The following is a 12723-nucleotide window of genomic DNA, read 5'->3' as shown; positions in this document are numbered from 1 at the left end:
ATATCGACCTCTGTCAGAGGCCACACATCCAGCTAAATCAAACCGCTTGCTTTGCACTGATGAGGGGCCCACAATCTGAAACATGTGTCAGGAAATAGTGTGGTTGGTTTGGCTTTTATCCTAGCTCACATGGCAGAGCTCATTAAAGGGCTGATATTGACTTTTAGGATTGCTACTTCCAAGAGATGGTATTAGAGTTCTAGTCCGCGGCCTCTCTAAAGAGGCTATTTGTATATTTAATTTCCCAAAGAAGCATTGCATGGCCTATAAGTCTCCTTAAACCAACTTGGCACTTTTCACAATGATAGCCAATACCCCTTATACTTTTCTAATGAACATCTACATCCTCAGACTGATAAACGTGCTCATGAACGAATTATTATGAGTGAAGAGAGAAGGGAGAATTGGTACAGCAAGCATAGAGAGTGTTAAGCCCAGCTGGCTACTTTATGGGCAATATTCAGAAATACATGTTATATATGAGAATGCACAACTTCCTAATAAAACTATTCCTACAGTTCTGTGCTGTCTAGTGACACACACAATGGCCAGAAGCTGGTTGGCAAGCAAGACCTTGCATGCATTGCTACTCATAGCTGAAGACGATTAGACAGTGAAAAGTATTAATTCTGTGAAGGCGTATGATTTAGGGTTTACATTTTAAATGATAAATTTAAAAATTATGATTAATTTATAGGTTTGTTCTGGTGTGTTAATTTTATTGTCTAGTGTGGAGTCAGAATTAATTTAGGGGTCAATAGGTCTAATTCATTTATTGTGGTTTGATCTGGAGTCTGAGTAATTTAGGAGTCTGGCCTGATGTCTAAGTAAAGAGGTTGTCTGACTTCAGGGTAAAAACCTGTAAAAAAATCAGACTGTAATATCTGGCAAAATCAGGATGTTGTATCTGGCAAAATCAGGGTGTCATGTTTAGTAAAATCAGAGTATCCAAAAAAAAAAAACGTTTAAAAAAGAGAATAGAGATTTCAGCAAAACCAAGAGAAGGAATCTGACAGGCATCAATATATAATATTTGGTCAAATCCAGTTTGGAATCTCACGAACAAGAATATCCATAACAAGAGTATGGAAATTGTGTCAGGAAAGGATGTGAAATGTGGCAAAATTAGGTTACTTGCAATATTTGACAAAATCAGTATGTAGTATAACTCACAATCCTAAAAATGGACAATCGAGATATGGTATCTGGGAAAATGAGGACGTCATTATTTAGTAAGATCCAGGGGTCACATTCAGTCGAATCAATGTATGGTATCTCATAATCAAAAATGTAGCAAACAATAGACATTTTCGTAAAATTATAAAAAGAAATAGGGTAAACTACAAGTAAGAGTGTACTTTTTAGCTAAATCTGGGAATAGTACATAGAAATGTCAAGGAGTTATATTTAGTAAATGCAGTGGAATCACACAAAAGATGAATGGAAAATAACAGGGTGAAAAATCTGTATGGCAAAAATTTTGGGAAAATCAGGGTATAATTTAAAGTAAAATAAGGAACCCCGGTTTAGTAAAATAAGGAAATGGTGTCTAGCAAACATGAAAATGAAAGAGAACAGAATTTTTTGAAAAATTATGGTGAGAAATCTGCCAAAAGTGATGCATTTTATTTAGCAAAAACAGGTCATGAAATATTTTTATATAAGTGTATAACATTTTGCAAATATAAATGAGTCAAAATCAGTATTAGAAATGCATGAGGAAAGAGAGAGAATGAAATATATCTGGCAAAATCAGGATGTGGGCAAAATCAGGGTGTCATGTAGTAAATAAGGGGGTCATATTTAATAAAATCAAGGAACATTTTTTAACATCAGGGTGTAGAATCTATCAAGGCCAGGTAACAACAAGATAATGGGACAGTATTTATTAGAGCAAAGTATCTTGCTAAACAAGTATCAATGTGTCATATTTAGTAAGGTCCATATTGAACAAAATAAGGATGTGATTTCTCACTGTCATGTCCAGCGACTTGGGAATCATATGACGCGCCCCTGGGCCTTCTGTGTCGTGCGGCATCGCGCGCACGGGGCTTACCCGGATCAGATGGGGGTAGTAGTCTCGTGGCGGTGACCCGGTCCGTGCCCAGGGAGTCAAACTAAGCGGCGAGTCTATTAGCAGTAGATGTTAGAATGTGTGTCGACTACGCCACCCGTTGATTTGCGGTCACAAGGCCGCCGCTGCAAAACAGTCCGCTGAGGCCGGTGGTATGGGTGCAGCAGGGATGGTATAACCCCCAACGGGAGGGGTATGGCCTCAGGGCAGCAGGAGTAGATGATGGAGGTTGTGATGGTGCGGTAAGGAGGCACAGAGTCGTGGGATGCAGTTTCAGGGTTTTTACTCACTGATGTTGCTTTAGTCACTCTGGCCTTGAGTGACCACCCGAGCCGTGCTGCGTCCACCAGGTGTGGGACTCGGCTAACCCCCAGGCAGTTCCGGAGCGTGGTCCTGAGCTTCCCTCTCACTCTCTTTCTCCTGGCCGTCCCCACCAGGGATCCACCTTTGTCCGGTTCCCTTGGGCCTCTGTCTGGTAAAACCTTCTCTGGCTTTCCTGACCCTACTCTTGGTGTACCTTCCTGGTGGATGTGGTGAGGGTCGTGGCAAAACTTGACCACGACCTCCGGTTCCTGGTTAAGGGTTACTTTTGCCTCCGCCAGCTTGGGATCCGGTGCCCTCTTCTGCCAACCCTTCACCCTTTTTGGTCTGATTCTGGGATCTTAGGGTTCCCTCTGGCTCTGCCTCTCTGGGTCCTTCTTCCTCCTCTCTCTCCATGCTTGGCCCTGGAGCTGGGCCCAGCCGGAGCCACAGCTCCCTGTCAGCCCTCCTGGCTGAGCTCCTCTGCTCTGCTTCTCCTCAGGCTGAACTTGACTAAAAAGACCCTGTCTCTAGATGGTGCCCACCTTATATACTCCCTCTATGTGTGAGCCCAGGTGACCAGCACCCAATGGGCTCCTAGCTTTACCCAGAGTACTCCCCCTATCTGCCCCTACACTACTGGGATGTTCCACCCCCCCTCCCACTCCAGCCAGGGACAGACGCTGTCGTACCTGCACATTTACTTGGTGGGAGTACCGTAGTTCTGTCCCCCGGAAATGGGATGTATGTAGTGCATGCAGCCTACTGAGCTCAGTCCCACACTCCATCCTTACCCGGGAGTGGAATACCACACCTCTGGAGTGAGGTGCAATACCCCTGTAGCAACCGAGTCCTCAGGGTGCTACACATACAGACAGTATTGTATTGCCATTATATTGTTGCTGCAATTGCTATGCAACAAGGTTTGCCCCTGTTTAGAAGTTTGTCCTTCCTCTCTCCCTCTAGCTCTGATGTCAGTAACCCCTCCCTTCTTCCTCATTCTTCTTCCTCATTCTGTATGTAGGCAATCTTAGAAGCGCATACGTTTGCATCTCTGGTTCAGAAAATTCGTTTTTACCTACTGTATTTGTGCATAACCACCAGAACTCAGCTGCAAAATAAACCTCCTTCTTGAAGTTTCATACATTCCTCTGCAGCTGAGTCAAGCTATCTGATGAAATCACTTATTGCAAGTACTGGTACATAGAGACAGCCAAGAAACGGCTTCTCAAGCGCCCCACACTTGCAGCCTAATTATGGAGTCAGAATACTCGCAAACAGGAAAATGAGATAAAATAGAAATTGTAGCAAAATCAGAGCAAGTAATCAGATAAAACCAGGGTGTGGTATATGGCAAATTCATTGTGTGATCTCTAATCAATGAGAAGAAATATTTAGCAAAAAATAGATAGAAGACTCAAATTTTACTACATGACAAATGAAAAATTAGAAAAGTCTGAACAGTTTATCGAAATCAATCTGTCAAAATCAGGGTGTGATATGTAATATAATGGAGGTACATATCACATATAATGGTGTGGTAGATTTTAAATGGGTTTTTGCAAAATCTGGGCATGGAATTTTGTAAACTTGGACTATAAAAAAAATTGCTGAGAGTATCAAAATTTTGGCAAAATCTCTGTGGCATTATAATAAATAGATAAATTGATAGAGAGGAAGGTAAGTAGATAGATAGATAATTAGATATAAAAAAAATCAACAAGGGAGTGCTGTCGCCTTTTTGATTTTATTAAAGATATAGATTTGGCATAGCGCTATTCGTCTTGCATGGTGACCAAATATTCGGTGTAAAATAGGTGAATAGGAAACGTTAAGGAGAAGTAGCAGAAGGGGTAAAAAAAAACCAACAAGCCAGTGCGTCTATACTTACTACAGAGACAGGTATTCAGAGTCTGAGGTGACTCCTGCCATGAGACAGCACATGGAAAGAGAAGGGAAACATTGTGGGGGAACACACACAAAGACACAATGACAACGTATGATCACAATGAATAAAGATAAAGCTGGGGAGGAGGACAGGGACAGGAGAGAGGTAGAGATTGATTTCTAGGCAGTGACAGTAATATCCTCATTAAGACCCTGTAATTTAGTGTGAGCCCACAGAGCAGGGTGAAGCCCCCCACCAGGATGGAAGGAGAAGCCACAGGTCACCTGGCGAACACGAGTTATTGACATCGTCATCTATTTCCCTCAAGATGGATTTTTGTTATATCTTTTAATGATCTCGCCCATCTGATTCGTCACTTCAGATCACCAGTGCGGATGCCCACATCGTTGATTACACCTGCCCGACTATGAGGTTGTATCTACCCGTACGTACAATCTACAAGATAACATTGGCCGTGAGATCGTACCTTCAGAGGACTTGGAAGGAGACACGATTAGAGGTGTTGCCTTTGTCGGACTCCTTGCAGGAGAAGTAGGTGGTGTCACCAGTGACGGCTGAGTAGTGTCCTCATCCCCAGCTTCTTTGTCTGCGTACACACAGTGCATTCATGTAATAATGGAGGTCAAAAGGGAAATACTTAGTAAATTACTATAATGATACTTGTCTATATATAACTGCAGTGTGGTAATGAAATGAGCAAGTTACGACTCAAAGGGCTCGTCAAATCTGCTAAATCTGTGGGATTATGCCGAAAAAAATAAAATAACAAATTCCCATCCATTTAAGCTGCCAATGCCCTGGTGCCTGCATTCTCCATTCACTTATGTGAAGCGGTCTATGCAGGTGACCGCTGCTGCCAATTACTGGCGTCAATGGTAACAGTTAAGTGCCTGGGCCACAAATCTTCTACTGTCTATGGCCAAGGTCAGATGAGAGTATGAAAAATTGTCCCAGTTTCATCCGGAAAACTCAGACAATTTTCATCCAATTTTCATCCGTGTTTCCATTTACCTACATTCGAAAATGTAAATGATTAAATATAGTTTCTTTTCGTTGGTTAATAATGGGAAAGTATTTGTAAAAATCGAATGCCACTCGAATGTTCTGTGTGGGTTCCAATATTTTTTGTGCACCCATAGACTTGGGCGAGTCTCATCGAATACTCAAAAGAGAATAGTGTTGCATGCCGTGAATTTTTCACACAGGCACTCAATCCGTGTGAGAAAGTGTAATCTGGACAGCCCTATTAAGGTACACTGGTTAGTGCACCATCCATATTATCTGCTGCTCTGAACGAGCACTAAACGTAAGTGGAGACCCATAGGTATTGGAGTGCTGGGAGCTTAAAGGGGTGAGTAATTGGTATTTTATTATAGTCTCTGCCATTGAAATAAAAATGTATTGGACAACCCATTTAAGGCCCAACTCTACTGCAGTATCAGCATACACATAGTATCTTTAAAGGGGTTGTCCGGCCTTAGTGTACAAGTTTGGAGTTACTCTAAGTGCACCACACGCCGTGAGTATCCTCCGGTGCCGAGAGCAGGCGGTCATGTGACCACAAGTATCAGATTTGCATACTTCTGGCCACATTCTGACTAGATGAGTGAGGCCGGACATGTCTAGTCAGCATGTGACAGCATGTATACATATTGCATACTACGCAATGCATTCTGCACTCGACATTCTTAGTTGTGCGCCAATTGTAAGGTCTCATCTGTTTTTCATGTGCGTATTCGATCTCTGTTTATACAGATAGAACACACACTCATTATAGTCTATGGGGCAGCTCATGGTTTTTTGCTGTCTGTTTTTGATCCAAGTCACTCATTCAAATTAATGGGTCTGTGGAAAAAACAGACATGGATACCATCTTTGTGTCGTCGGGGTGCTGTCTGTTTTTTTACGGTTTTACCGGTAAGAGAAACTTGGAAATATTTTATTTGCATATCAGAAAAATGTATGTCACATGTACAAAATGCACACACAGAGCAAAAATGGATGAAAATCAGATCTAGCACACTGAAGAAAAATAGTCTGTACTTTCTCATATGCAAAAATATGAGACGTGTGAATGAAGTCTATGGCACTTTAAATGCACACAGATAAGGCTTCCATAAAGTACTAGCAGACCCTCACACCCTTTTCATGAATGATCGGTCTGAGTGGATATCAAACAGTATTTTGTATCTTGTCTGTCCTGCTGGGATTTGGTATTGTAACCGCTCATGTGTGGCCATTCCATTGATAATATGGATCTGTTGCTTGTGGAAAGGAGAAGTAGAAGAAAAATATCCAACCTGGTTCCCAAAAACCAACAAAAACTCTGTAGATGTCTACCCACCATCCGTGGCATGCTTCTTTCTCTCCACCTCCTTCTTATACTCTTCCAGCTCCTGGTCTGTCAGCTGACTGAAGGGGTTTGGTGGCTCCGGTTCTGGCGGGATCTCTTCTACTGGCTGCTCCTTCAGGTCTGCCTCTGTTTTGGATGCCAAATTACTATCTGCAGACTTAAAACACAAATAAAGAGATGTCTCATTTATTCTACATTGCCTTATAAATCATATTTTAAACATGTCGAGTCCTGTAAGGACCTCGGAGAAAAGACTATGATGCTACAAGTGTGTCCAACCTAGTCAATCCTATGTGGACTGCAGCCTGTAGTCTACACTGTCCCAGAACTAAAACTAACAGGACAATCAAAGACGGGACCCAGAATACAAAATAAGAGGCCTCGTAGCATAAAGACATTCTAAAGGTATATGACAATAACTATTTACAATATAGCATATGTTTTACAATATATTGCAGACTTTCTATTTTTCTGTGATAAAAGAGCACAATTTCTTGACCAGTTTGGCCACATATGCATGTCAATTCAGTGTAGGGAACATGAGCTGTTGCCAAACTCTTATGGTGCCTCATCTCCAAACAGTCAATAAAACAAGAAAAACTCTCAGATTTATTCCTCCATGTTACCAAAAATGTATTACGCCATCTGAAAAGGAAGCAATTTTTAGAAATCTGTTTCACTGAAGGTTTGATCGGTGGTGGTCCCAACCATCCACTAAAACAAAGGAACAGAAGCCCTTGGTCAAGTATTATTCTATTTTTTCATCCATTGATCTCGATAGAAAGTCTTCTACAGTGTTGCATGAGAGCATCTCTTGGCTGACTGCATGTTATGCTTCATTTTAGTGTTCGGTTTGGATCTTCCCACCCGGACCACCACCGATCAAAATTCTGATGTCTCTTTGACATGTCAAAAGTTTTCTAAAAGTGCAGTTGCACTTTAAAAGTTTTTGCCCTGCTGCTCTGTAATCTGTAAGGGAACCTGGCAGCAGGTGTCAAATATCCCTAGAGCACCACCACGGGGGAATTTATGCATTAGATGGTGTTCATTGGTTAAAAACAAGAGACCCCTCTATATTAAGAAGAGTTATCATATAAAACATGGCATTTCCCGATTAGCTTAAAGGATATAGGAACATACCGGACTTCTGCTCTTATCCGTAATCACGCTGGCTAGTAACTGAGACTGAGGACCAGCAGACTTAACATCTTGGCGATTTTGCTCCCGAATCTGTGTATTTTTTTATATAAAAAAAATTGCAGATTGTTACAATCACTTCATCAAATTCAATTCATTAGCTGTTGCTTTTTTTATGATTGTATATTCCAAGTGCATAATACTGGAGGACAATAATTGCCAATATCAGAAGTTTATATATTTACAGAAAAGTCTTATTTTGTTTTAGGAAATTGTCTACACTTCTAAAGGTGATAAATGTATGATGACATGGGTTCACGAGGAACAAAAAAAAGGGCAGCGTCCAAAATCAGATGAAAAAGCTTCAAAGCTTCTTTTATTCTGCCATAGTTGTGACGTTTCGACCAGCCGTAGGTCTTTTTCACTAGGAAACCTTATCGATCAAGTAAACAGAGGTCCTGTGTCATCCATGTGAATGGAGACGTAGTGTGCATGAATAACCACCGCCCCATTCACTTTTATGGTCCATTTATGATAGGAGCAGTGGTCACATCAGCACTAACTATATGTATTCACTACCACTCCTTTCACACCAGGGGCACAGAACCCCATTTTTATTTTCCCCACTTTTGATCCTTTTTTTTTTTTTTTTTTTATCAACAGACAGTGCACTTTTGTCTTTTTCTTTTACGTTCTTAATTTAATAGTTAAAAGATGAAGCGGTAGAGGACAGGTGGAGGCAACAACCCTCCCTAATACAATTATATGTAAAGGACTTTAGTACATAATAAAACATGATATTGAATATAAAGTAGACTAAATCCAAAAATATAATACAGTGGTGGCCAAAAGTATTGGCACCCCTGCAATTCTGTCAGATAATACTCAGTTTCTTCCTGAAAAGGATTGCAATCACAAATTCTTTGGTATTATCTTCATTTAATTTGCTTGCAAGGAAAAAACACAAAAGAGTATGAAGCAAAAATCAAATCATTGATCATTTCACACAAAACTCCAAAAATGGGCCAGACAAAAGTATTGGCACCCTCAGCCTAATACTTGGTTGCACGACTTTTAGCCAAAATAACTGCGAACAACCGCTTCCGGTAACCATCAATGAGTTTCTTACAATGCTCTGCTGGAATTGTAGACCATTCTTCTTTGGCAAACTGCTCCAGGTCCCTGATATTTGAAGGATGCCTTCTCCAAACTGCCATTTTGAGATCTCTCCACAGGTGTTCTATGGGATTCAGGTCTGGACTCATTGCTGGCCACCTTAGAAGTCTCCAGTGCTTTCTCTCAAACCATTTTATAGTGCTTTTGGAAGTGTGTTTTGGGTCATTGTCCTGCTGGAAGACCCATGACCTCTGAGGGAGACCCAGCTTTCTCACACTGGGCCCTACATTATGCTGTAAAATTTGTTGGTAGTCTTCAGACTTCATAATGCCATGCACACGGTCAAGCAGTCCAGTGCCAGAGGCAGCAAAGCAACCCCAAAACATCAGGGAACCTCCGCCATGTTTGACTGTAGGGACCGTGTTCTTTTCTTTCAATGCCTCTTTGTTTTTTCCTGTACACTCTATGTTGATGCTTTTTCCCCAAAAAAGCTCTACTTTTGTGTCATCTGACCAGAGAACATTCTTCCAAAACGTTTTAGGCTTTCTCAGGTAAGTTTTGGCAAACTCCAGCCTGGCTTTTTTATGTCTCGGGGTAAGAAGTGGGGTCTTCCTGGGTATCCTACCATACAGTCCCTTTTCATTCAGACGCCGACGGATAGTACGGGTTGACACTGTTGTACCATCGGACTGCATGGCAGCTTGAACTTGTTTGGATGTTAGTCGAGGTTCTTTATCCACCATCCGCACAATCTTGCGTTGAAATCTCTCGTCAATTTTTCTTTTCCGTCCACATCTAGGGAGGTTAGCCACAGTGCCATGGGCTTTAAACTTCTTGATGACACTGCGCACGGAAGACACAGGAACATTCAGGTCTTTGGAGATGGACTTGTAACCTTGAGATTGCTCATGCTTCCTCACAATTTGGTTTCTCAAGTCCTCAGACAGTTCTTTGGTCTTCTTTCTTTTCTCCATGCTCAATGTGGTACACACAAGGACACAGGACAGAGGTTGAGTCAACTTTAATCCATGTTAACTGGCTGCAAGTGTGATTTAGTTATTGCCAACACCTGTTAGGTGCCACAGGTAAGTTACAGGTGCTGTTAATTACACGAATTAGAGAAGCATCACATGATTTTTCAAACAGTGCCAATACTTTTGTCCACCCCCTTTTTTAGGTTTGGTGTGGAATTATATCCAATTTGGCTTTAGGACAATTCTTTTTGTGTTTTTTCATTGATGACAAATTAAATGAAGATAATAATACCAAAGAATTTGTTATTGCAATCATTTTCAGGAAGAAACTGAGACAGAATTGCAGAGGTGCCATTACTTTTGGCCACCACTGTACATAATAGCGTGGCCTGACATTTGTCCTAATACTGCTGTGAATGATCTGGAGGAAGGAACATTACCAGCTCCAGGCTGCCTCTGGATTTTCTAAAGGTCGGAAAATTCTCAAATATAACAATAACAGAGGTAAAGAGGAAAGGAAGAATGGGTGAAAACCTACTGAACGAAGGAGAAAAAAAAGAAGAAGAAAAGGCAAAGCGCTAAACACAAAAGGAGTGAGGAGAGTGGAACAATGTAAATAATGGCAAGCTTTTAAATTGGCATTAACATTTAGATTCTTAGACAAAGCCCTATAATAATCACTGGATTCTTGTGTTTGTTGGAACCCAGGCAAATAAAACCATGTCTTGGTGAATCTCTCCTGAGAGCCATGTAACATAGAGGAGAGGTCCTCTGAGTGCATCACATCATTTATATCTGTGGCACAGACGGAGGATTATTCTTCTTTTTCAGTAATGGAGGAATGCAAGTTCTGACCGTCATGCCAGAGTGGAGTAGAATGGAGTATTATTTAATAGTAGAAAGTTGAATTTCGCAGTGATGTAGCAAGAAAAGAGCAGGACACAAGTCCATCATCAAGTCAGTGACTCTGTGAATCACAGCTTCAACATCTCTCCAGAAGGGGCAAAGATTCTACAAGACCAGGAGGTATGAAGGAGCCTTCTCCTCACACCTCCAGCTGGTGGGGTTCACTTCTAGCTAACATTTGGTGTGGGACTAATGGGATGGATCGGGAACTAATGGTAGTTTTATGAGATAGGAGGTAGATCTGTTGTCTCTGTTCCGTGGATAGTGACAGACCGAGATCATCTTCCCAATGTTCTATATACTTAGGTAAGGGTAGTTAAGGTGATGACTGCAGAAGCAAGTAAGATGGCAGAGTGTGTTTCAGAGGCTCTCCAGATTCCGAAGGGACAGAGTTCAATGAGAGATAATAGAAAATCCAGAGAGGACCAACCCACGTTCATACCAAAATCAGTAACCCAGAACTGGTCCTCTTTCACGCATGTCTTATAGACTAGGTGGGAACTGAGGATTGCCTAAAGTGGAGTACAAAGCAGATGAGAGGGGCAAGATGTAAACTCACACAACTTCATAGTTACAGCAGGTAATTGTAGAACCTTTTAAAAAGGGTGTAACTTCAGAGTGCTAAATGTCTAGAACAGTAAGGCAAGGTCTAGCCTTGGTAAGGCAGGGTCTAGCCACGGTTAGGCTTTTAAAGGATTTGCTGAGAAACTCTGTTCTCTTTTCATGCAGGGTTTGGAGTTATCATGACTACCCAATCAAGGACTCTGGTAAGATGGGAGGCTAAGTGGTGTAACTTAAAGTCAGGAAGACTAAGGCTGTGTGCCCACGATGCGTTTTTCAAGTGTTTACGCTGCGGAATTTCCGCAGCGTAAACGCTTGGGAAACGCTTGGTAAACCTTCCCCCATGGTCTCCAATGCAATTCCGCACTTTCAATGCCCATGCCGCGTATTTTTCCGCAGCGTTTATGCTGCGATCAAAAATACGCAGCATGTCCATTAATTTTGCGGACTATTACTTGGTCACACTATATAAATCCATGCAGGTTGCATGGATTTATATTGTTTGACCAACTTGTCAAGCACTTTTCCAAGTGATGCTCAAAATCGCTTGGAAATCTGCTTGAAAAAACGCATGCGAAAACGCTTCTCTCTGGCAGAAAAAACGCATGTAAATCTGCATGCATTTTTTTCTGCCAGAGAGAGGCAAAAACGCTCTGCATCAAATCTGCTACGTGGGCTCATAGCCTAATACCAATACAATCTTTGAGTCTACTTAGCAGGGATTGTTTGAGCCTGGCTGGATTTACACTGCAGACAAAAATGTTCTGTAATGTTCTGTAGAGAAAGTCTAAAAAACACTCGCATTCAAATCAGCCCTCACCTCTGCTAAACAGGCCTACTTCACAACCCTCATATCTTCCTTATCTTACAACCCCAAACAACTATTCAACACTTTTAACTCTCTCCTCCACCCTCCACTGCCCCCTCTGACCTCCGTCATCATGCTGAGGAGTTTGCCACACACTTCAAAAACAAGATTGACCAAACAAGGCAAGTCTTTACTGTTCAACCACCACAACCCCTTTGTTTTCCAGACCATTGCCCTTCCCCCATAACCTCCCTTCCCAACATCACTGAAGAATACCTTACTCATCTCCTCTCCAAATCACACCTCAACACTGGTGCACTAGACCCCATCCCATTCCACCTCCGCCCCAACCTCACCCCCACACTCATCCCATCCCTAAGCCATCTCTTCAATCTTTCACTAACTTCTGGTACCTTCCCCGCTGCCTTCAAACATGCCACAATCACGCCCATCCTCAAAAAGCCATCCCTCGACCCAACTGCCTTCTCCAGCTACCGCCCCATATCGCTGCTCCCATTTGCCTCCAAACTCCTCGAGCAACACGTTCACGCTGAACTTTCCTCTCACTTCTCATCTAACTCTCTC

General features: G+C 42.0%; 1 protein-coding gene across 4 annotated transcripts in view; it reads right to left on the bottom strand.

The window, feature by feature from the left end:
- The window catches only part of ADD2 (adducin 2), a 311888-nt gene that overhangs the window by 19390 nt on the left and 279775 nt on the right, over nucleotides 1-12723 (bottom strand). For 2 of the 4 annotated variants that reach the window (XM_073653585.1, XM_073653586.1), the window contains exons 12-14: nucleotides 7777-7866; nucleotides 6628-6793; nucleotides 4750-4869 (exon numbers count right to left, since the gene is read on the bottom strand). In XM_073653585.1, coding sequence (XP_073509686.1) covers nucleotides 4750-4869; nucleotides 6628-6793; nucleotides 7777-7866 — 376 coding nt within the window. Of the gene's footprint in view, nucleotides 1-4265; nucleotides 4300-4749; nucleotides 4870-6627; nucleotides 6794-7776; nucleotides 7867-12723 lie in introns of all 4 variants that reach the window. The other 2 variants (XM_073653588.1, XM_073653587.1) reach the window with 2 other exon arrangements.

The sequence above is a fragment of the Phyllobates terribilis genome, unplaced genomic scaffold (genome assembly GCF_046119375.1).
Source record: "Phyllobates terribilis strain yellow unplaced genomic scaffold, ASM4611937v1 Scaffold_11__3_contigs__length_659146591, whole genome shotgun sequence".
Taxonomy (NCBI): domain Eukaryota; kingdom Metazoa; phylum Chordata; class Amphibia; order Anura; family Dendrobatidae; genus Phyllobates; species Phyllobates terribilis.
Note: the sequence above shows the minus strand (reverse complement) of the source record. Positions and strands in the feature narration are given on the sequence as shown.